The sequence below is a fragment of the Apteryx mantelli genome, chromosome 1 (assembly GCF_036417845.1).
Source record: "Apteryx mantelli isolate bAptMan1 chromosome 1, bAptMan1.hap1, whole genome shotgun sequence".
Taxonomy (NCBI): domain Eukaryota; kingdom Metazoa; phylum Chordata; class Aves; order Apterygiformes; family Apterygidae; genus Apteryx; species Apteryx mantelli.
Window position 1 is genome coordinate 9,346,549 of NC_089978.1, and position 23,573 is coordinate 9,370,121.

Below are 23,573 nucleotides of genomic sequence, written 5' to 3' on the forward strand. Positions count from 1 at the left end.
TCCTAAGCAACATGCATGAAGGGCAATACCCTGACCCTCTCTCCCGGGGCCTTTGTCTTTCACTAGCCTATTCCTTTAAACCAGGCTAAAGCTGTACATTTTAAAAACCTATTTTAAGACTGACAGTGAAATCTCAACCCAGCTGAGATAAAGGTAACAGAAAATGTGAAATCAAGGTGCTACCTATCTGTAGAACAGTCAAATTTCAGATGTGCAAGACACGTCCCCAGGCTACCTTGAACACTTACAGGCATGTTTCCCATCACAGCTAAGAGGACTCTGCTAAAATCTTTGATTTAAATGCGATTTTTTACACTGAAACACAATCATACTGTTACATACATCCAATGAGAGAATAAGCCACCTACATGCCATACACATCTATTGAAACCCTCATCCATCAGTAACACCAGTAAGCACAATAAGCAGTTTGCCCACTAATTACAAGACAAAAATCACACTGGAATTATTCATCTACTAATTTTAAATAAGGAAACTCTATCAGCTCCTCCACCAGTTTCAACAGTGTCAACAAGTTCTCACCCATGATCTGGGAAGAGGGGATGTCCTTAATGGCCCTCATAAATATCTCCACAAATGGCCTTCATGCTTTATTAGCTGTAAAAATAGAAGACACACAAAAGCTTCTCACTATTCATACTCCTAACATCTCTTCTTTACCATTTCTCCCAAGAGCAGTATTTTGGAAAAACCATTCCAGAACAGACCTTACCAAATACACACTCTGCCTCTGAGTACACCTTTCAGCCTACAGTGATCACCCAGAATGGCCCATTCCATCTCTGCCCTTTTATGAACATGGATTTGTATTGAATACAGCAAGACTTGCTCTTTCAAAAACAGCCCTAGCGGTACTCCACTGTCTCACCTTCTTTCTAGCGACTTTCTTCGACTGCCTGTCGGGCCTTCCCACTGCTCACTTTCCTGGGGGAGGTGCACTCCGATGACCTCCTAGTTGCTCTGATCATTTCTCAGCTCTGGCCAGTTGTCTCCAAGGACCTGAGCTGCTGCCTGCTGCACGCTGGGATGCTGGTCTTCCTGCATCAACTGGAGAACTGAAACAACCCAGGCAGATGCATCAGTGACTGTCAAAGGCCAGGACAGACTGGTCATGCCTTCCCAGGCTCTCTGAGCAGAGCATCACTTGAGAAAGCTGCCAAGCCTTCCCTGGCCTCAGTCCTGGGAGCCCGTGGCAAGGGTGGGATATGAAGGCTGGCTTTGCACACGGTCACTGCAAACCCGCAGCCTTCTGCGTGTGTTCAGCGAGAGAAACTCTCTCCCGGCACCAACGGCCCCTCCATTTCGAGTCTTCCATGCCCCCAGATGCAGGAAGGAGGCTTCTTCTGCCTCCACCATTTTGCTAAACGCGTGCAAAGGTCTAGTTTGGCAAGAGCTTGACAGCTTTCCCCAAGTTTGCTTTTATCCAAAAGACCTTCTTGGTTTAGCAGGAGCTTGGCTGTCTGGGGATGCAGGAGCTCTTGAGCCAGTCCATATTCACGTGGGATAAAGTCATAGCCAGGCCGAGGTTTGGGGCAGGACACGAGAGAGAAGGGGCAGCGTAGGGCAGCAGAAGGTGGTGACATCTTTCCTCAGACAAGGAGAGAGTGTAGAGCAGGAGGGGCAATTTTAACTTACTTGCACTCAGAAGACTCATATTGTGCTTTCTCAGCCACCGGGCATCTGCATTCTCCAGGATGACACCTGCTCACACCATGCAAATAGGTAAGCAGCAAGACACTTCCCACAGTAGCCCTAATTCCCAGTTTATTTTCTGACTAGTGTCCGACGTTGAGGATGGGCTTTGAGGAGCACCGGGATGTTATAAGCATCAAAGCAGCAGGGTGCCTACTCCTTTTAAGTTCTTAGGGAGAGGCATGAAGCAGAGCCGAGCAAGTGAGTGTGCCAGGGGCCCAGCCTCATCCGGAGCACTAACTAATGCCACTGTGCTTTTCCTACAGAGACTTCAGCCACTTTATAGCCCTTAACTAATTCCTCCTGCGACCACCCGCCTAAGGCAGGCGACTAGTCCCAGCCCCGTTGCCGAGAAAGTGGAGAGGGCCCTTTGCTCTCTCTTGGAGGGAGGAGCAGAAGAGAACTGCAGCTTTGTCTCTCACCAGTTACTTTGACGGCCGCAGTCCGCGTGCCCCAGCGCAAGCTCCAGAAGTGGGTCAGGAGGGCGTCGTAGAGGCTATCGAGAAGTTCTGAGCTGTTTCTGGCCTGGAGGGAAACAGAGAAACAGGAGCTCTTTGGCTGAAAAGGCCCTTCCGTTGACCCTCGGCAAGGAGAGTGGACGACCCAGGAGATCAAGAAAAGAGCAGGTGGCTGCAAGGCACAAACAGTTCCCCTCACTGCCATGCCAGATCACGCCCTACCACCTCTCTGAAGGGCACTCCACGCTCCAGGTCTCTGGGCCAGGGAAAGTCGCTGCCACCAGTCAGTCTTAGGCTGGGCCGCAGCTTACTCACTAGGTGACTGCAGACAGTTTCCTGAAGCTCTTCGGCGCTCTTCTCCGTGTTCAGAGCAACGTGTGCCTGGAGCTTCCGCAGGCCCAGCAATGGAGTGCAGAGCAGGAAAGTGCTTCGACAGGCCTGAAGAGGAGAGTTGCCCCAGCTCAGTCCTCCCTGGGCCCAGCCAGGTGCCTTTCAAGGGAACTCACTGAGCTGAGCGCTGCTGCCCTCCTTCAAGAAGAGGAGGTGTTTCGCTCAGTGCAATTTCCAGATAGGAGAGGGGAAGGATTGCAAGAGCAGGCATCGCTCCCCTGGCCTAGTACTTGGCACCCTGGAGACAGCAGCAGTGCCTGAGAGCTGTCGCCTGTGGGAGATGGCTGTTAGCTCACATCGCCTTGGGAGAAGGGCTGGACCTGAGGCGGCAGGAGCAGATAGGAAGGGACGTGGTCAACAAAGACTTGGAGGCAGGTCTGAGCCCTGACCACTGTGGGATGTGGAAAGACTGCCGGGCGCCTCAAGCCCCAAACCGTGTTGGAATAGGCTGAGCAAGGACCGTAGAGAGAATGTGCAGCTACGTAGAGAGCTGGCAGGAAGGGCGGACGCGCTCTGCTGTTGCCGTGCATCGCTCTCCTTCTGAAGAAAGAAGTGAAATGTGGCTCTTACATTGTAAACCCCAGGATCTGGGTCCCGAAGGTGGAGCAGAATTCTGGCCCAGGTAGTTTTGACTTCTTCCCTGAGAAAAGATCTCCATTTCCTCTGGGCAGAGGAGACCAGGATTCCATATAAGGTGAAGGCTGAGGACCGAACGACCGCCTCATCCTGCAAGCAAGAAAGCCCAGCCGTCAGGTTGCTAACTAGGACCACAAAGCAAACCTCTCCTGGCCAGCCAAAGGCTTCCAGCTGAGCCCAGCGTCCTGAGCGATGGTTCTTCTCAATTTGTCCAAGGCCCAGGGATCAGGAGGAACCATTTCTCTGAAGGACATCCCTTGGGAAGCAAGAGAGGGTTGCCGTGTGCCAAGCCCTTCCTTGTGCCTTGCGCAGCTTCTCACGGCCTTGCCTCCTGAGCTCCTGGGCAGTGGGCTTTTGGTGTCTGAGGTCCTCAGCAACGTTACGGGCAGCTGACACAGAGCCAGAAGCCTAGAAGCTCTTGGACTGCCAAGGAGTCCCGCTGAGGGACTCCCTCCCTTCGTGTCCAGACTTCCTTCACCACTCTCCAAGGGGAATCCAGAGGTGACTAGCTCTGTGTGGCACTGGGGATCAGGAGACATCAGCCCAAGCCTCATCCTTCCTCTTCAGCCTTTTGCATGAACGACCCTTCTTCCCGGAAGCTGAAGAGTCCTCCCCTCCGCTTGTCCCCATCATACCTTTCAGATGACCTTACCAAGACTGCTGGGACACAAGTTACCTACTGCCTTTCACTTACAGCATCAAAGAAAGTCGTGGTGTACAAGGCGATGTCCCTGAAGGTGATGCCAAGGCCCTTCTCTTTCAACTCCGCCACCACTTTTGCCAGCGCTGACAAGCTCTCCGCTGTGATGTGCGAAGAGGTGACGTCCTTGGTGGCCCCCAGTAACACCTCCACAATGGCCGTCTTATGCTTTCTCAGCTGTCAAAGCAGAAGGCGTACAAGAGCTTCTCACTATCCCTACCTCTAACATCTCTTCTTTACCATTTCTCCCAAGAGCAGAATTTGCTGGAAACCATTGCAGAGCACCCCTTAGCCCAAGCCTCCACACTCAGCCTCACAATACACCTTTGCAGCCAGAGGGAGGTCCTAGCATGGCGCACGGTCTCAAGAAGCACCAGCATTTCCCTTGTTGCCGCTCTGTCCAGTTTCTTCAAGCCTTGCGCAGCTCTTCACTAGGACCTTTCTAGTGCAGGGCTGCCTTTAGTGAGCAGCAATGTCATTCTCACCTTCTCAGGTGCTCCACTGGCCAGATTTCCCAGGCCTCTCGCTGCCATCTGGCGGACAGTGCTGCTGGCGTCCTGCGATTTGTCCAGCAAGGCAGAGAGGACCGGCTGAAGCAGCTTCGTTTCCTGAAGGAACTGGTGCTTCATCAGCTAGAAAAGAGCAACATGACCATTAGCACCGATACAGTGATGCTGACCACTCACCGCGTGTGAATAACAACATTCATGGATTCCAGCACGGACGGGAGGCATTCTGCCAGGGTCGTCCCGGAGAAAGACACGTCCCAGGCAGCAGTTTCCAAACACAACTGCCCTCAGCCCTTCCTTTCCCACCTTCCGTCTTACCTCAGCAAAGAAGGACGTTGCCGTGGTCCTCAAGTTTGCCGCTGGCGAGTCCAGCCACGGGAAGATAGCATTTACAACGGCCAATGTGATTACGCCAGCTCGGAGCAGAACACTGCACACACAGCACAATAAGACAATGAGGCAACAGCCCATGGACTTCCACCAGTCAAGTGCTGTGATGCAGGTGGTCTTGCTCAGCAGCTCAGGACAGGCTCCCCAGGCAGACATGCCGGAGAGGTTCCCATTTAGCCCCTTGCTGGCTTAGAGTCACCCCCCAAGAGGGAAAGAAGACCTCCCGAAGGCTCTTACCTAGTCAGCAGACACATCCCCTCATGGTGAGTCTGGGGATTCTCAAGAAAAGCCCAGGTTCTCCGCTTCCTGAGAATCCCCGTCCATTTTTCATCAATGCACTTGCAGAGCACGATATCGAGTGCTTTGATGGAAAGCCTGATTTAAAAAACAATTGGAATCAGAGCGCTTGAAACTGTGCCCTGACCAGAACTAAAGCAGCTCAGCCACTTTCTGAGGTGCTCGTTATCTTGTTCCAAGCCCCACTGAACGATAGGCAAAGTAGCCCCTGCAAGCACACTTCATAGCCCGGAAGTGTGCCAAGCTGCCAGGAGACTGGCCTAGTCATCCGCTTTGATGCCCCCCAGCTCACTGCACACCTAGGGAACAACAGAAGCCTTGATTTTGCTGATGCTAGAACCTGAGGGTTCTTCTAGTCATCATCTAGAGGGAACTACCAGCAGACCATGGTCGGCATCTCTTTGCCCTGACCCTTGAGGAGCATGCGCATTTTCAGAATACCATTCCGTGCAAAAGACGCACACTGAGGCCCCCACAAAGTTGGGGAAATGGACAGTAACGGGCCAGAATGACCATTCGGTAGTTGCATCACCACTTGTAGGTACTTTGAACAGACCAGGACGAGTGAAACAGGAGGCCCAGCCCAGCCTGAGAGGGGCACTCAGTCATACAAGACCAAGAAATACTTTGTTCTCTACCATTTGCATGAGTAAAGTCTCTCAGGTTCCCCAAAAAGCTGGCATCCCAAGCTGCATTTGAACAGAGGTAAGAACCACCATGACAATCTGCCTCAACATCGAGGAAACAGGGCAGACCAAAGAGGTTCCTCCATGCCAAGAACAAACCTGACCTGGTGATGTAAACCAAAGCCAGCCCCCTCCATCTCTGCCCATTTTGCTCATCACCTGCAAGGATGGCTGTCTTCTCCACGCACCACATGGACCAGCTTCTCCTCGACTCTTCCCGGGGACGAAGGCATCTCCTTTCCGAGCGTGTCGCTGATCTGCTTCATGAGCGTTGGAAATAACCACGGAAGCAAGAAGGATACTGCTTTCTGGGTCTGCAGAGCCGACACCAGCTCAAAGATGGCACAGGTCGCCTAAGAAGAAATGCCATCACAAACAATCGGTTGGAAAGAAGAGCTTTCCCCACCACTTGCCCCGCCTGCCTGCCTGCCTGCCTGCCTGCCTGCCTGCCTGGAATTCCCTGTCTGGATCTCTGACTTCTGCCGCAACCTCGAAGATCGGGAACAACAAGCTCTTGCAGCTTCTCACAGTGATAAAAACGAGGCTGACCTAGCAAAGCACACTGTGAGGCTTCTCCATGTGGATTTGCAAGTGCCTGTGTAACAAGACGATGCCCTAGCCCTCGCTTTCACTCAGCAGGATTCTCGGCGCAAGCAAGAGGGCACAGAAATGCGCCTGTCAGTTTACATACCGTGAGAGGTTCCAGAGCAGCCTCCTTGTTCTTCACGGCATCCTCAGGGCAGTTCCTGCTGCTGCTGCTGCTGCTGGTTTCTGCCCTCTCGAGTCTCTCTGCTAGCAACTGGAGCACTTGGATTGCAAAGCAGCTTCTACCAAGGGTCCTCCACAACTCCGCTGTATCACTGGAAGTTGAACAGACGTTCCCCCTTGATCCCTTGTGTTCTTGCACCTACAACCCCTCAAAGACAGGTGCAATGCTCCCCCTGCCCAGCATGGAGCTTTAGCAGCTCCGGTTCGTTGCAAATCTGTAAGCACGTCACCTTGCAACAGCCTCACTTTTCAGGGAGAAGAACAGCCTGCTGCTTGGTGGAATCCCTTCTAGCACAGTCAGGCTGTGTTACTGCAATGGAAGGGAAAGAGGAGTGGCACCTACTTGTCCATTGGCAGGTGTCTCTGCAGGAGGCTGTTGGTCACTGCCTCGGGGTGATAGCAGGCCAGGACAGATACTGCATCAAAGAGACTCTCTTTTAGGTTGTCCTGCTGGCAAGCTGGCAGATGGTCATAGATGACTGCCAGGACTTGGGGCACCTGCATGGAAGGCGGCAAGAAGAGGTTCAGCATCCAGGCTGAGCCCCCACGACTAGAAGCACACCTCACCAATGGGCAAAAACTTCTCACGAAAGGAAGGCAAGCTTGCAGGCACGCTCAGAGATGACAACAAAACAGGCTCAGGCAGAGCAGAGAGAACCAGAAACACAGCGATAGGCCCTGGAATTGTGGGCCAATGAAGAAAGAGCAAGGAAGCAGACTGCATGAGCAAACATATCACAAAAGCCCAGCAGACCCGAGGCTGAGGAGAGGGAAACGCCCACCATCAGTATGCTGTCCTTCCCAGAGTAGACCCTGAGACATCAGTGGCCCTCTACAAGCCACGCTCCCGCCTCCTTTCTGTGCAAGGCTGGCACCGTCCACCCTCCACTGCCCCCCCCCAGAGGGGCAGTGGAGAGCAGAGCAGAACACCGGAGAGAGGGGCAGGTCGTAGAAATGTGGGTCCTTCAGGTTTTCTTCTTCTTGAGACTGTATCAGGAACAGCTGGAGACTTTGCCCTAGAAGTGCTTGTCTCCGACTGAGAGCAGCTCATGGAGTAGGTTGCCAGGACTTCAGCTACACAGCTTCAGCAAGACACTCTTGGCTCTGCCCGCCAGATGCCTTTCTGCAGCCCACATCAGCTACGCGAGGGGTAGTGCAACAGCCCAATGTCAAAGTCCAAACTCCAAAGATAAAGCAAGGGTGTTTCACCTCTGGGAGTATTTCTCTTCCACGTTGCTCCAGAAAGATCCTCATCCACTTTCCGGCTGCATTTGCACAAGTGGGGCTGAAGGACAGCATGCTGCCCGAGACAGCCTTCATAAAGTCTCTCGCCTGCTCCAAGGGGAAGTACTGGCATGCAACCTGGAGAGCAAGAAGAACCAGGAGAAACAACATCACAAGTCTGCTTCCACTCTTACCAAGAAAGGACAAAAAAGAAACACACACACACACACACACACACAGAGATTCACAGAAACGTTGTGGACGCTGTTGTTTTCCCCAGTGGGAGCACAAGAGACCATTATACTTCAAAGCCCTCTTCCTGCTTGCTAACAATGGAGGCCCCTTTGCAGAGGCCACCCTGAAAATGGAGAGCAAGCTTGGAAGTAAAGAAGAGAAAAGTGAGCGGAGCTTAGCCACCAGGTAGCCACAGCCCTGTCAGTTACCTTGGCAATTTTGGAGGATGTCTTCAGCAGAGACTCCGCATCTGTGGCACTTAGTTCGTCGCAGAAGTGTTTCATCTCCTCTTTCTTCATGTGCATAAGCTCGGCTGAAAGAAACACAAGGGGGAAAGCATAGGCACATTTTGTGGAACTGAGCCTCCAGTCTAGAGACATTGATCAAGGAATACCCAGCTGGCGGCAGTGAAGTGCGCAGGTGAAGTGCAGCACCCTTCTGAACTCTGGAAGCAGCACTTTACGAGTCCAGCCATTGGATCTGAGCGTATGCCAGTCAGGACAAGCAGCCTGCCTTTGCTACAGCAGTTTCCAGAGTGTGCCTGCTGTCCACAGCTGTAGGCCTCACTGTTCTCCGCATCTCCAGCCCATATTCTAGCAGAGGTCACTCCGATCTCTGACAGGCAGGAAGCTCTCCACAGACTGGTCAGTGTGGGCAGGTGATGCTGACCAAAGCTCACCCAAGAAGCCCAGCTGCATACCTCCCTTCTAATAGTTTCTAAAAGGGGACCGTTGCCTTGCAGAGCCAGAAAATGCTGCTTCTGTCCCTTGATTCCTGAGAACGTTGCCCTTAGACACAAATGCAGAAGGGCCCTCATTCCCCACAACAACTGGAAATGTCCCTGAGGTGGGGCTCCCCAAAGAACTTCCCCAGGCCTCCCTTGTCCTATGGCCGAGAGGAAAAGAACGACCAAGGTTTGGATGCAAGAAACTAGCAGAGTCTGCTGCCTAGTCCTCTTCTCTTCGGGCAAGGAAATGCCGTCCCTGCATGTTGCCTCTGCTGCTAGGCAGTGGAGAGAGGGAAGAGGCACCTGAAAGAAGGAGGGGAATGGCTGTTCTTCTCACCTTGTGTAGAGAGAAGGCAGCTGATACAGCTGAGTGCCCACTGGCGGGACGTGACCAGGGAGTCGCAGCTGAGAGGCCCCAGCACTCCAATCAGGTAGCCAAGCTGCGCAAAAGTGCTTTCTCCCTGGTAAAAATCAAAAGAAGAAGAAAGTTCCCAGGCTACATGAGCGGCCCTTCAACCTTCTCCTTCTGGCGCTGACTGCCGACCCACAGGGGAGCATCTGGATCAATAGAAGCTCAGCTTTATCCTCCTGGGAGTTTTTCAACGCTGAGACAGCTCCAAGCAAATCTCCCTTTGCAGACAAGAAGCAGAAGGGATTGAGGCGGAATGCCGTGTTTGTGGCCAATGGGCACTGAGGCTAGGGCAGAACTGCACAGAAGGCCTCCTGGCTCGCCAAGTCTGCCCGCACGTTTCTTCCCCTAGCTGCACTCCAGCTGCAGCCACAGAGCTTCCAAAGGCTTCTGGGAAGAGGGAGGCAATACTCACAGTGTCCGCAAATCTCTCCGCATAAGCCTTCATCAGCTGAGTGCAGACCTGAAGGGCCCTCTCTCTTTCCCACTCTTTCTCAGAATGGAGCCAGGTCTCTAGGAGCTGTTGGAAGACCACAGCTAGGTCACACGAGGCACCTTTTACGCACACACACATGCGCACACGCACACACACACACACACACGCACACAGAGTCCTTTCCGATCTCCTGGCATTTCTGGCAGCTTCCCCAAGGAACAGCCCTGCATCCTTGGCCTGCCTCTTGACAAGAGAGGAGAGTTTCCCTTTCTCCTCTTTACTACTCACATGGAAGGTTTCCTCGAGCCAGGATGAGGTCAGGTCTTCTTCAAGAGTTGCCATGAGCTGAGCAAGAGCTCCCAGGGATTGTCTATAGAGAGACTAAAAGCAGGAGAGAAGGCTTGGCAGGTGAGCTCCCATGGGGCCTCAAAACTCAGCCGGAGTGGCTGCCAGAATTCAGTGCAGCACTGAACACTCAGGGCAGCAGCGGGGCATTGGCAGCTACCTGCCCGTGCTGAGCATCCTTTGCTGCCTGCCCTTCCTCTTTGGTCTGCTCAAGGGGAGGCAGGGCAATTAGGCTTTGCGAGCACTGACGAAGGAGATGGCAGTTTTCCTCGCGGGTCAGAGACGGCTTGATCTTGCTGGCAGGAAACAAAAGAAAGACAACTCAGAAAGGAGACTTACCAAGATTAGCCCCAGGGCATCCAATGGCAGCTAGAGTTCATCTGAAGCTGGAGCCCCAAATCCCAACCCTGCGGTTCCTTGACAGGGAGCACTTCTGCCTGCTTCCATGGATTCTTGCCTCACTCACAAGCCACAGGAGAACATCAGACTCCCAGGGTACAGAGAGCTGGCAGCTCCCTTCCCTTCCCTCAGCCAGGCAGGCAGGCAGGCTGCCAGGCAGAAGCCTTTCGCTCACACCAGAAACACTCTCTTCCCCACCCTCCTCCAGTCTACAGCCCCAAGCCATCTCTCTCCAGACCTGGGCTCCAGTCACTCTGCCACATTCACGCCTTCCAGGAGCATACCAAGTGCTGACCATCGCCTCATCCCACACCACAGGCACCTCCTGACCCCACACTCGGCTCAACCGTGAAGCTTCAGTCAGCTCCTCTGCGGCACGCAGGAGAATACCCAACACACAGGAGGAAATGCCCTACCTCAAATGCTCAAGGGCAAGAATTGCCTTGCAACGCACAGGAGAAGCCAGACAGCCCATGGGCTCCTGCTCCACCAAGTCCTGTAGTTCACAGAGAGACAAGTACAGAGAGTTCAGCAGGTAGGGAAGAAGAGGGCCCTCCCTCAGCAAGAGGAACGGCCTCTTCTTCTACACTTGTGACACACACACACGGCCTTCCTGCACACTACTCCCTCGCAGAACTCTGCCCTAAGAGCACTTCACAGCTCCAGAGAGGACAGAGCCATTGCTCTTCCCAGGCATTGCCCACAAGGCGGCAGCCCAGAAGGGTCCTGGCATGCTGGGCACTAGGCTTCGGAAGCGCCCAAGTTTGCCCAGGGTCTTTCACAACCAGCAGAGAACATTGCATCTCTGAGGAAACGTTTGCGCGTCTCATTGCACAAACAGCAGCTCTTTGGCAGCACAGCCTCCCTCGCGCCATGTCACTCACCAGCAGAATGGCAAGCAGCACCCTTTTGGCAGAGAAATTAAAGCTCTTCGCGTTGCTGGCACCTCGAATGGCACAGCTGACTTCTGTGACGCTCTGGATGAGGGCCAGCTTGAGCTCTACGTCCTGAGGCCCGGGAGAGAAAAACAAGATGACACCCATGAGGAGCTGTTCAAAGGACCAAAGGGCAAAAGGCTAACACGAGCGCCAAAGAAGAATTAAGCCAGGGCCAAAGCCGTCCGCAAATAGTGGCGTATGGGGGAGAAACGGCATCCTCCAGAAGCCTCAGCGCCCTGAGCTCTGGGTCTATTTCAGAGGCAGGAGATGTCCCCTCGGGTCCTAGGAGGAAGTGGCCTGGCCAGCTTCTTACCCAAAAGAGAGCCCCCGCACTCCAGCCTAAAACAGTGGGGAAGCAAATCTGCTTGCGCTTCGAATCTCTGGCATGTCAGACAAGCCGCCCAGAACACAAAGAGCAGCAGCAATGACAGAGGGGTATGAAAAGGGGATACAGTGACAGGTTTGAAGGCGGAGGTTCAGGGCTCTTCCTGAGAGGGGATCTTTCCAGGCAGACACTCTGTGTCAGTAGGCTGCGGCTCAGAGGAGGGCTGGAGCTGGCTCTAAACTGATAGCTCGAACAATGAGCATTCTGAGCGCCTACCTGAGGGCTGCTCCTGTACTGGCGCAGGATGTTTTCCACGATGACCGTCTCGACTCGGGAACAAAGCAGGTGTTTGGGAGCGTGCAGAGCTATCTGGCTGTAGGCTAGCATGAGAGGAGCGCACATCTTTGCTCTTTTCGCCTTTTGGTTCTCCTGGACAGTTGGAACAGCCATCAGGAATCAGTCCAACCTCTTGGCTTTCCCTCAGCCTTTCCACTTGCTTCTCATTGAGAAACTGCCTCCAGACCCGTACGAGCTTGCCATTTCCACCCACCCTTGCCAAAGCATTTCCTCCAGGAGTTCCTCAAAGCCTCTCTTAACTCTCTGGGGAAGAGAGCTGTTCTCCCTCACACTAGCTGGAGCTCTTAGGCAAAGGAGGGCTGAAGAAGGGCAGAACCTCCTTCCTTGACAGCCCTGCGAGTCTGATCACTGCCCATTGACCCTTCCTCTTTCCCCTTTGCCAGTTGACTTGCAGTCAGGCTCAACACTGTTCCCAGGGCCGTTTGCTGATGTTGCCCCCAGTGCGGAGCTTTCACCCACGCCTGGGTAAACATGCTCCTTCCTGAAGATGCCTGAAGGAGCAGAACTGCAGGGTATAGGCTTCAGGCAGGTCTTACACAAGCAAACAGAGGCAAGAGAAGAAGGCAAACCTGCTTCCCTTACCTCCTGGAAGGTGAGGACCCTAGAAAGTCTGCTTTCCCGCTCAGCAGCATCAAACTCTTGGACTGCTGTCAAGGCGAGGTCAAGGTGGCTCTCCGCAGAGCATGCTAGCACAGAGATTGGTCCCTGCAACACAGTGAAGAGTGAGTCGGATTGCATCGCACACATTCGTGCCTTGCCAGCTGCAGTGGCCAAGCAGGATATTGCCTGGGGGAGTCAGCAACCAAAAGCCCCAAATGAAGCCCCACCAGAAGGTGGAGTCCGGCAAGGAGAGCCAAGCTCCCCGGGGGAAGACTGGAGAAAGCAGGAAGAGGAAGAGAATGCCCACCTCTCTCTCAGAAGCTTCCAAAGAGCTGATTCTTTCCAAATACTTCTGCATCTGCTCTTGAACGTAACTGACATTCTGAGAAGCTGCCAGTGCTGTCCCCACAGCCTTATACAGGAAACTCTGAAAGAGAAGAGGCCAGCCCCCCTGTCATCGCTGCAGAAGCGGAGCACTCGGGTACCACTCCATCTCAAGGGCCAAGACACAGCCAAGCGTGCAAGACTACAGAACCAGCCCATTCTTTAGCCCACTCCAGTGACCGGCTCTATACCAAGAATTAAAATAATAGCAATAACAACAACAACAACAACAACAACAACAACAACAACAACAACAACAATAATAATAATAATAATGATGATGATGATGATGATGATGATGATGCCGTTTTGGAGGGCAGACAATAGGAACCGGTGGAAAGAGACGGTGTTGAAAAGACCATGTCTTAGATCACACGCCAGTCAGAGAAGCGTCCTGTGGCTCTGCCACCAGCCCTCCCAGAGACAAGCAGTAGAGACAAAGTCCTAGCAGAGAACCAACCTTCTCCTTGGAAAGGTTCGGATGCTTGGCCATCTGCTGAGTTAACTCAACGTTCAGGTGCACGATCCAGGTCTGGTTCCCTATTGTCTCTAGGGATGTTCTCAGGAACTATGGAGAAAACACAAAGGGAAGCAAAGGCTGCCTCAGCTTTTGTCACGGCCTTCTGCACGTTGCAGCATAACAAGAGGTTCTCTGGGGATAGCTAGCGCTCTTCCTGCGACATGGCAGCTACGTTTCCCCTGGGTCTGAGGAAACTCTAGACAAAGAAGCAGCAGCGCTTTTTGGACAACAGGCCCAAGTTTAGGGAGAGGACAGGGACGTCGAAAACCTCACCGCTAAGACCCGCCCCGCCTCCCCCCAACCCTCATTTGTTTCCTGATCTCTGCAAACCAAAGGTGGGGCTGGAACTTGAGGGAAACCTCGGAAGATCAGGTGGGTGATCTCACGCCTGGCCTGACGCCCTCAAGATGTCCCTTTTCTGGTGATCTTCTGTCATTCCTCCTGACCCAGTCAAGCAGGTCAGAAAGTCAAAAAGCTATTACACCAAAGAATCCAAAACAATCCCGTGGGTTCGCAGAAATGCTTTCCAGCGGAAGTCTGCATTTTCAGTTCCATTCAAGTCATTGCAATGCCAATGAACAGCAAAACGCATTTTGTTTGTCTTCGCACTAAAGCGGCCGTTGTCTAGTTAGTAGGATCCGTCATTGCCTACTGTCCTTTCCTCCCCACAACTTGTTTTGCTCTCTCTTTTCTTCCCTCTTGACTTCAGGCATCCCAAAATAACTCTGTACCTTCAGCAGAAGGCACTCCCATTCTGCACAGTCCAGGGAGCTCTCATCTTTTCCTGGAAAGCAAGAGGCACAACAGCAGGTCATCTCATTTCAGTGAGGCCAAGAGAAGCGTCCCAATGTCTCCTTTGTAACCAAAACTCCCAGCTACCAGAACACACCGAGTAGGCCAGAGCTAAAAGACACCTGTGCCACTGACCAAAGGCATAGAGCATGTCTGAGCCCCATTTCTTCCACGGCCACTGAATCAAATCTGGGAAATACTGACCCCTTGTCCTGCCCACTGCTTCAAAGCAGCTGCCGCAAGCATTCGGAACACAGCACACACGACACGGAACACACGTTTTCTGCCAAATTATGGCCTTTTAGCCCACGCTGCCAAGCTACTGTGAGAGGAGTTTCAGGAACGGGTCATTTCGCAAAGGGAAGCCGAAGGGCCTTTCCAAACCACCTTGGGTTTACTGTGAGGAAGAACTGCTGCTGCCAAGCTGGACTCGAGTGGTGACTCTGAACTTGCAAAGAGAGGGCAGTGTCACAAAACCTCCAGAAGGGGGAAGGCGATCCCTCCCAAATGCTATCCAAGCAAGGATGGGGGGATGCCGCCAGAGCCTGCCATTCTGACGCAACATGCGAGGCTAAATCCCACCCAGGGATCAGTGGGTCTCAGGGGCATTGCTTCTCTCAACTCTCTGTTCCAGCTGCCTGGAACTGGAAGGGATGCAAAACAAGCTGGCTTTGAGGCTCTCGAGGCTCTGCTCGTCTTGGTCACCCGGGGGACCTGGCTTTTCCTGCCTGCCCTTGTGTGCTCTTCAAATCGATCCCTTCCCAGCAGACACCTTACCTTCGAGGTACTGCAGCAGGGAAGGGATCTGCACCCTCCATGCAATCCCCACCGCTCTGTGAATCTCCTTGTGAAGGGCCTGCAGCAATTGCAGGGCAGCAACTCCGTAGCCACCTCCTTCATAAGGAAAGCGGGCAAGCGACTAGAAGAGGGAAGGAGAGAGAATTCGAGCTCCAGGCCTGCCAGAGGAATAGCAGTTTGTTCCAGAAAGAAGGAGGGGTCTGCTCCTGCCATGGCAGCCGGCACCCAAGAGAGCTGCTTCTCTTTTTGCACTGCCTCCCTGAGGAATGCCGCCTCCTTGCTGCTCAGGAGGTTCACAGGAGGAAGGCCCAGGCAGTCCATGAAAGGAAAGGTGTGCTCCAGCAGACTTGCTCCTCCCTGGAGGCTGCAAGCACCTGCCATGCAAACAGTCTGCACCCTGACCTCTCCCCCTTCCCCTTGGTCAAAAAAACTCTGCATCGCTCCGTCCCTGCCTACTCACCAGGAGGCGGACCAGCAGAGCCTGGGGAGTTGGCAATTTGGCTGGAAAGAGAAAAAAAGCTCTGTTTCAGCAGGCCAAGTCCCGCTCCTCATATTCACCCAGTCATCTCGGGGAGGCCCTCCACCACAGGACCGAAGGAGGCTGATGATCTGCGGATAGTTTGCCTTCCCACAGCTCTTCCCACCTGAGGGCTTCCACATGATTAACGTCCTGAAAGGAAGGTAACTCCCCAGCACTGCCATGAACAAGTCCCCCGTTTTACAGGGAGAAAGCTGAGAAAGGAAGAGCAAAGCATTTCCTCCGGGGCACAGAGGAAATAATACAGGGCAGGCCTCCCTGCCCCCTAGCAGAAGGGTAAGGCTGAGCTCTTCCCTCTTCCTAGCCTCCCGGTTGACTCTGCCAGGAGACAGACACACACACACACACACTCAACCTCTCCACCTGACAGAGCAGGACAGAAGGGCTTCTGCTTTCTACCTCGTTCTTGGTAGCCCAGGTAGCTGGGTTCTTCCTTGTGCCCTTCTGCTCTCTCCTGTCTCTCCGTTAGCGCCCTGAGGCATCGGGAGAGTGGGATCAGAGTGCCGGTGTACTGAGCTGGCACTACGTACTGGAGGAGCCTGGGCCATAAGAGCTGCAGAGAACAATACAGCAAGGCAGTGTGTCATCATTTCCACCCCTCCAACTCCTGTTTTCTGAGCGGTTGTCTTCTGTGCCTATGACCCAGCCCCTCCACCTTTAACCTTCTCCAGCGTGTTACTTCATGTCCCTCCTGCCCTTTCTCTTCTACCTCTTCTCATTCTAGTCCACGGCCCTAATCCCCACTTGAGCCCATCTCCTGGGTTGTAACTCACAAGACTGTGTTCTCCCTCTCCTCTGACATGACATTCTGGTAGCCTCAGGCTCTGAAGAGCTTGTCAGTGGAGAGGGGGAGGGCTAGAAGAAAGTATCCTCAAGGCAAGAAGTAGCCCCAGGTGGTGGGATGACTTACTCTCACCATCCCGCTCACGGAGACGTCCAGAGAGTGAAGGACTTGCAAGCACAGAGTTTGAAGCGTGCTTTCTTCCAGCACTTCCCTCTCCGACAGGTTTCTTGTCTTCTGCAAGAGAGAAGTTTGCCAACACTCCCATCAGTTAGTGTTTCTTCAACAGGAGGCTAGAGGCTTCAGTCAGAGACTTGGCTTTTGATTTGGGAGCACAGGTCCCCGAAGAAAAGGCAAGAATGGGAAGCCTTAGAGGGCGGAGGGGGTGGGGGGGTGAGTGTTGGGGGGGTAGGAGGGTGGAGGCAGATGCCAGGCTGCAGGAAAAGCTACACAGAGAGGGCCACTGCCTGTTTGGATGCACAACGCAGTCACATAAATTGTGTAGGAAGCACGCGAGGTGCTCCATGGCGCAAGCTCTCTTTTAATGACACCAAAGGAAATGCAAGGAACTGTGCTCTTCCAAGGGGTTACACTCATCTCCTGCACTGGAAATGTATGAGGCCATGGCTGGCCTCAGGGTGGAGGAGGAGGAGGAAGTGGGAGTTCTTTCCACCTTTCTCCATACAAGCATAGGAGGCCTGCAGGAGCCTCACAGCAAGCGAATAACCAAGAATTGCTCCTTGAGGAGAGAAAAGACCCAGCCACAATTAAGATCTTCAGCAAGTCACTCTTGTAGTGAAACATCTAGGAGGATTCAGCCCCTGTGGACCTGGCTGGCAACACTCAAGAAAGACATCTGCCAATGGCCCCTTTGCTTCCCGAAAGGACACAGAGCCCCAGCCTTGTGGAGAGAGGACAGGACAGCTTGGGAAGGGACGGAGAACAAGGAAACAATCCTGCTTAGCCCATGCTTTCTGTCTTTTGCTGTCTTTTGCAGTAGAGATACCCGTGGTGCATGCCCGTTTGGATGCCAATCAGTTCATGACACCAGGGACTCAAGAGCTGCCGTTTGGGGGCCTCCACATCCTCAGTGAAGTCCAATGGAGCGGTCAGCATGCAAAAGGCACAGAACACCGTCGCAAATGTCAAGTTCCCCTCTTACCAGTCTGCTGGTGGCCCGACTGAACTCCGTGAAAACATAGGCCACCATAGCCCATGCCGAGCAGTTCTCCACACCAGAGCTGAACAGTTCCTTGATGAAAGAGAGGACCGCAGCCTTCACCTGCCAGGGAGGCGATTGCAAAGAAGGGTAACGATTAGGCCTTCTCTCCAAAAGCTCAAGGAAAGCTGCCTTTCACCGACATATGCATAAAGGCCCTACGATCTTTGGAGAGATGACAAGGAGACAGAAGAAGTCTTAGCTTCTGGTTTCAGTGCTGGGCTTCACTGCCAGGCCATATCTTTAGGCAATGCAAGAAAGTGGCATGCCCATTCCCCTTGGCAATCTCTCTGCTGCCTGTTTGCAAAGCTCCACTTAGAGCTCGTCAACCATCACCTGGAAGACGTGCCGAGCCGCTCGTTTGGCAGTCCCAGCCCCTGGCCAAGGCAGTCCCCGAGGCCCCCTCCTCGCAGTAGCTCTGCTGCTAACATGACAAAGCTGGAAACCTAGGCTAGGTCCAAAATAGCAGCCTACTGTTGTTTCCTTGCCAGAGTCGACACAGAGGGAAAGGCTTTTTCTGCTGCTCACCGTGGTACCATCCCTTCCCCAGCCACCTCACCTTACTCCGGTGGTCTCCAAACACAGATCCCACTGCCTTCACAATGAGGCGCATTTCCTTTCTTATGCTCGTTGCTGAAAGAAATACAGGTACAGAAATACAGGGCGTGGGCCGCATTTAGCGTGCATGCGGTCAAACCCACACCACTCCGCGGCCTTTCTTCCAGGTGCTACTTACGGTCCCAGCGAACCAAAGATCTGAGCAGATACAAGGACGTTGTTCTACAAGCCTCGCTCTCAGTCCCCAGCTGTGAGAACAGAAACTCCACGGTGTCATGAGGGAAACTTCGGGCTGGAGGGAAGAGATCATGGTCGAAGTTAACGGTCACTGTCTTCCCCCATTGCAGAGGTTTGCGGGAGAGAGACCAAAAAAAGCACAGCCAGACTCTGCCTTCTTCTCCTTACCTAGCAGCAGCATGCAGTAGGAGAGCTCTGTTTTATGGTCAATGCTGTGCTGCTTGGTCCCATCCGAGAGCTGTGGGAATGAGGTACGTTTTAGCATGAGTCTTCAGAGGGACTGAAAAGAAGCTCTACTCTCGGGTCTTGTCTCCTTGGGAACTCGCAGGGAGACAAAGACGCTATTCCAAAAGTACACTGCTTTCTGCTCCCAGAGCCGCCTTCTGCTATCCATCAGCCTTCTCTCTCTCCAGAACTCGACAGAGAGCGCAGAGAGATGTGTTTCTGCTCAGACAGACAAGTTCTAGGTCTGGGAGTCAGAGATGAACACTTTCTTGAGTGTCTCGCCTAGTCCCCTGCAACCCTCCAGTGGGAGCTTGAGCCCACAGCACAGGACCCACAGACAGAACGAAGGCTACATGCCAGGGGCAACAGGCAGCCTTTGAGTTCCAGTCAGGGGGTCTGCAGCAGCAAAAGGTGACTAGGATCCAAGGGCTGGCTAGGATTCAAAGGCTGAACTTGAGATCTCTGGGCTCCACACTGCTCCTGCTCTCTGCCTGAGAGACAGGGAAACTCTACCCTGCCACCCCATCGGTCTTTCTTGCCAGCCTGAGGCAGACCTGCTCAAGCCAAGGGGAAGTGTGAGACATTCAGCCCCCCTTACCTGGCTGTGCACAGCAGCGCAGATGACAGAAACTCTTCCTTTTGGAAGAAAGAGCTTCCAAGCTCTTCCAAGCCCTGCCACAGCTTCCAGGAAATGGCTGAGACTCTACAAGAGGAAGTGAAAACAAGAGGGTGGCTCGTGACCTGGAGCAGCTCAGTGACACAGGAGTGCATGCCTCCACAGCTGGCGATTCTCTTTTCTGAAAAAACAGGAAGCCTCAAACCTCCCCCTCTCTCTGTATGCACCTGTCTAGGCTTCTTCTCTAACAGGTCCCCAGCTCCACTAGGAACTGCCGCAGCTCCGTCCTCTCTGCACACCCTCCCCCGACCTACACAGCCATGCAGTGCCTAGCAGGATGTCTCACCTTGGTCACGTGAGAAGTGTCCTGGACCTCTTCATATTGGCCCAGGAGCCAGCACAGCTGCCTGCCCACATGCTCCTGGTACTCTTCTTTGTGGAGAAGGAGGCCCATCATAGCTGCCACAGCCCTGATGACGGCCTGCTTGAGCTGTACGCAGGGGAGGCAGAAGACATTTGTTTGCTCCAAATGAAGCTCTGCTCTACTACGCCACATCCCCCAGACACAATCTTCCCTCTGCACAACCACTGTACCCAGAGCGGTACTGCAGCGTTACAGCTGCTGCTCTGCGGCCACAAAGGCAGCCATTCTTACCTCCTCCTCTTCACAGGTCAGCCAGTTTCTGGTCACATAGCAGTACAACGGGAATGTTCTGTCACAAAACTGGGCTTTCGCCATTCGAGGGAAGGAGCATTTTGCCCAGTCTTGGAAGTAAAGAGTTACAGCTTTGGACCACGTTTCCAGAACTGCAGCAAAGAAGGGGAGAAAGGTCACTATGTCAAGCACGCAGCAGGGAGAATCTCTTGTATTATCACGCCGGCCTGTCTCAAACTGCAGTCCCATGCTTGCCAGTGCTCAGCTCTGGAGCAGTTTTGGATTCTGGGGCAGGCGTGAAATGTTTTAAAATGTCTTCCTTGAAATGCTAAGCTGTTTCTCTCCTCCCTCTTCTCCTCCTTGTCCCTGCTAGCCCTTTTCCTCCTCCAAGGTTTGCCGCAGGAGGCTGAGTAGCAGAATTCCAACAGCTCCATTCCTTTCCTGGGCACAGCAATCTCCCGAGCTTCAGACACTGTTTTGACATTGTGCCGACCTTTTGGAGCTAGAAGGGGCATGAGCTCACCTGAGGCTCAGAACCTGCTGTAACAGCTTGGGAGAGAAGAGCCTTGCATGTTGAGCGCTGCTCGCTAACTTCCCCTTCCCCCTGCATGGCAGTGGAGCCCTGGCACTAGGCTCTGACACTCACCGCCACAGACAGCTTGCTTGATCCTGCTGTTATGTGCTCGATTCAGCATGATGAGCATGGCATCCCAGGTCGTCTCCACAAAAGGGATGCAGCTCAGAGCTGCAGAGAAGGGACAGGGCAGAGGGAAAGAGAACAACCTGCCGTCAGGGAGATTCTTGGGAGACTTTGGAGTCAAGCACTTCGCACCTCGGACAGGCAAGGGCTATGGGATGCCAGGCCACTTGGGACTGTGTCAGAAGGGGAAGGGCAAGGGGGATTCAAGAGCTGCCGCAGAAAGTGACTGGGCGGGTCGCGTGTGTGGCAGAGTGCCCTGCCAGGGTGCAAGCGTGCTGGCTGACCTTCCCCCGGAGGCATGGGAGCTGGGAAGCCCTTCAGGGTGGGACTGGAAGCACAGCAGAGCAGACCTCCGCTAGGCTGGGTCTCTCCGCTGTCCCCTCCTTAGGGCACTTAGCTCCGGAGCTAAGTCACAAGTCCCAGCTGCTCCCTCCCAGGCAGCGAAAGACACGGCCAGCGGGCACCACCTCGTAGCCCTCCTCTTCCACAACGGAATCCCTTCTCCCACTGCTCGAACAACCCAGCATCAAAGCATGAAGCACAAGTTGCCGTACCATGGCTTGTGGCAAGTTTGCTGAGGGTAATAAAGACAGACTCCTCAGGGATTTTCTCCACAGGCTTCAGGTGACTCTGCAGCTCATCCATGACAAGGAGGAAGTGCGACTGGGCCAGGGACACCAGGATGTCACTCGCAGCTCTTTGCAATTCATCCGTTGCACCCTACAGAAAGACATGAAGGAAAACAATCAGCACGGGAAGGGCTGAGGTAGGCGGACACGTGGAAGTAGCCAACAATGGCTGTATGACTTCAGCTCTTCCTTTTCCCGTTGAAGGGAACAGGGAGAGAAGTCTCATTGCTCCAGAGAGATCCATCAGTGATCCAGATTTCTTCCCGCCCTGTTTGGCAGTCAGCACTTTGAGCTGTTGGGGGAGCTCGGTAGCTCAGCAGTCCCAAATGTGTCTGGCAAGGGAGGAGTTTGCATGGTTTGCCCTTCTGTAGTATTGCTTCCTCCCCCTTGCCTCTGCGAGAGCAAGACAGTAAGAACAGAGAAGCTCCAAGAAGGCTCCAGCAACAAACAGTCTCCACACAGGAGGCCAGATGGGACATTTGGTGCCGCAGGAGAGGGACTGGCACCGTGCCCCGGCTCCTCCTCAAAGCAGGGTAAATGCACAAGACTGGTAATCCGACAGGCAACCGTTTAGAAGCAGCTGAGTTTCCACCTCCTTGCCCAGAGCCGTTGCCTTCAGGAGAGTCATGCTTGCTGCAGCACTCAGGGGCCTGCTTGCCCCAGCTCCAGCCAAAGCCTCAAGTAAACGTGCTGCACAGGGCAGCTGCTTCCGGTTCTGCGCCTGCTCAAGAACTGTGCTGGATATGGCCCTTTCCCTCAAGGAGCCAGCACCCCTGAGGACGAGTCTTCCATAAGAGGACCTGGGAACCGTCACTGGTTCTTAAGGCAAAGGGGAAATCTTTGGCGTCCTAGAGCTTGCCGAGAAGCTGGGCTCTAGGCAGGATTCTCTGACTAGCTTCAAAGAGAACAAGCTTACCTGCACCACTCTCATGTCCCTTGAAGCCAGTGTTATTAACCGCCTTAGGAGATGACTCTCCAGATTGTCACCATCTTCCTGCAGGAGTCTCCCCAGTGTCCGGTAAGTTTCTACTCTATTACCCTGGGGACAAGTCAGAAAATGGAACATCTGAACTTCTTTCTCCTTGGTGTGCACAAAGTCTTAGAGCTCTTGTTCCATACAGCCTACAAAATGGCATCCCGCAGACAGCTCCATTCCCAGGGTCTAGTCATAGAAAGCAGCTGAGCAGCTGAAAACAGCTTCAGTGGAAAGGGTTTCAGGGACCGGAGGATCCACCTATTGCTCTGGTAAGTATCTACTGGAGCTCAGAACTCAGCTGAGGTCGCCTGCTGGCTGGCAATAACAGCATTTCTGTGAGGCGGTGTTTGCCAGAGAGCACATTTTCTGTTTGCCAAGAGCACATCCCATGGCACCTGATGGGAGCCCGGCACGTTGGGAATCACAGCACTAGAATCCAGGCGGAATCCACGGACACTACCACCGCCTTACCTCATCCTCCTGCAGTCGGCTTAGCAGAGAGGCCACAGAGGCAGCCAAGGTGCTGATGGCTGCAGGGAGGGACTCTGTCCCCCTGCCTCCATCCTCCGGCTCCGCAGGACTCACCCGGGAAGTTGCTTTGGGCAAGCAACCTGGAAGGAAACAATGCGAGGATGACCCGCCCTCCGGTGCTAGCATCCGTTTGAGGGTCCCCATGGCTCCCCGGCCTTCAGAGAAGTTCCTGCCCTCCGTTCTGACACCAGGAGACCAGCTGTCTTGGAGCTGGTGGCTCTGTTAGCCAGCCAAGGGTGGGCGTATTGGAGCCACCAGAATCAGGCAGGCAGGCCCAATGTCTGCTGAGACAGCACCGAAGTTGTCTGCCGTGTGCTATGGAGCCACACAGCAGAGAAATGGCTCTGCACGGATTGCTTGCTTTCCCATTTTGCTGTGGGATTTTGTGGGATTTTTGTGGGATTTTTCTCGGGTGAGAAGTTCACAGCAGGAGGACCCCGATGAGGATCGGGCAATTAGAAAACGAGCAGAGGACAATCCTGAATGTGAGGAGACCTGCAGACTTGACGTGCAGAACAGAGGAGCGGCCCTTACCCCTGAAGAATAGGAATCTCTTCATCTCGGAAGTAATTCCCACCAGGCAGCAACGCTCTCTCCAACGACCTCCTCGCAGGTGGAAGAGCAAGCCACTAAAGACCGCAGCCGGACAGACCCCAGGCCAGGGGAGCCAAGGCTACTGTGACACCAGCGGGTGCTGTGCATACCTCACAAAGGTTTCCTGACCCCTGAGGCCTTATGTCTCATGCAGTCACTCACTCTGATGGAGAGCACCATATATGGCAACAGCCGTGAGGGGGCTGCATTCATTCCCAAGAAAGCCCTGTTTTCCCCTGTTTCTCAGTCACTCGTATTTGGGTCTCTCTGCTAGAATGG

General features: G+C 53.7%; 1 protein-coding gene across 1 annotated transcript; it reads right to left on the reverse strand.

Moving 5' to 3' along the window:
* Positions 1 to 972: 972 nt before the first annotated feature.
* On the reverse strand, positions 973 to 23,259 carry LOC136991107 (maestro heat-like repeat-containing protein family member 2B). Its single transcript, XM_067289623.1, has 38 exons — positions 23,235 to 23,259; positions 22,641 to 22,780; positions 22,110 to 22,232; positions 21,119 to 21,284; positions 20,511 to 20,609; positions 19,865 to 20,016; positions 19,556 to 19,699; positions 18,537 to 18,606; positions 18,133 to 18,206; positions 17,517 to 17,636; positions 16,484 to 16,591; positions 15,973 to 16,126; positions 15,496 to 15,536; positions 15,015 to 15,156; positions 14,177 to 14,229; positions 13,386 to 13,493; positions 12,849 to 12,968; positions 12,524 to 12,646; positions 11,861 to 12,013; positions 11,206 to 11,328; positions 10,738 to 10,817; positions 10,083 to 10,218; positions 9,557 to 9,661; positions 9,070 to 9,193; positions 8,215 to 8,318; positions 7,757 to 7,909; positions 6,891 to 7,045; positions 6,471 to 6,639; positions 5,939 to 6,132; positions 5,034 to 5,171; positions 4,725 to 4,836; positions 4,383 to 4,529; positions 3,892 to 4,074; positions 3,132 to 3,287; positions 2,487 to 2,609; positions 2,136 to 2,238; positions 1,657 to 1,722; positions 973 to 1,076 (listed from the first exon to the last, which is right to left on the reverse strand). The coding sequence occupies exons 1-38, from the start codon at positions 23,257 to 23,259 to the stop codon at positions 973 to 975; spliced, it is 4,590 nt and encodes a 1,529-aa protein (XP_067145724.1).
* Between the last annotated feature and the right edge of the window lie 314 nt (positions 23,260 to 23,573).

Excerpts from the sequence above, each read along its gene's own strand:
- LOC136991107 (XM_067289623.1), bottom strand. The coding sequence starts at position 23,259 with ATGAAGAGATTCCTATTCTTCAGGG. Across the intron at positions 16,127-16,483 it reads CCGTGAGCGGGATGGTGAGA|CTCTTATGGCCCAGGCTCCT; the intron begins GTAAGTCATCCC and ends TGTTCTCTGCAG. Across the intron at positions 2,239-2,486 it reads AAACTGTCTGCAGTCACCTA|GCCAGAAACAGCTCAGAACT; the intron begins GTGAGTAAGCTG and ends GTTTCCCTCCAG.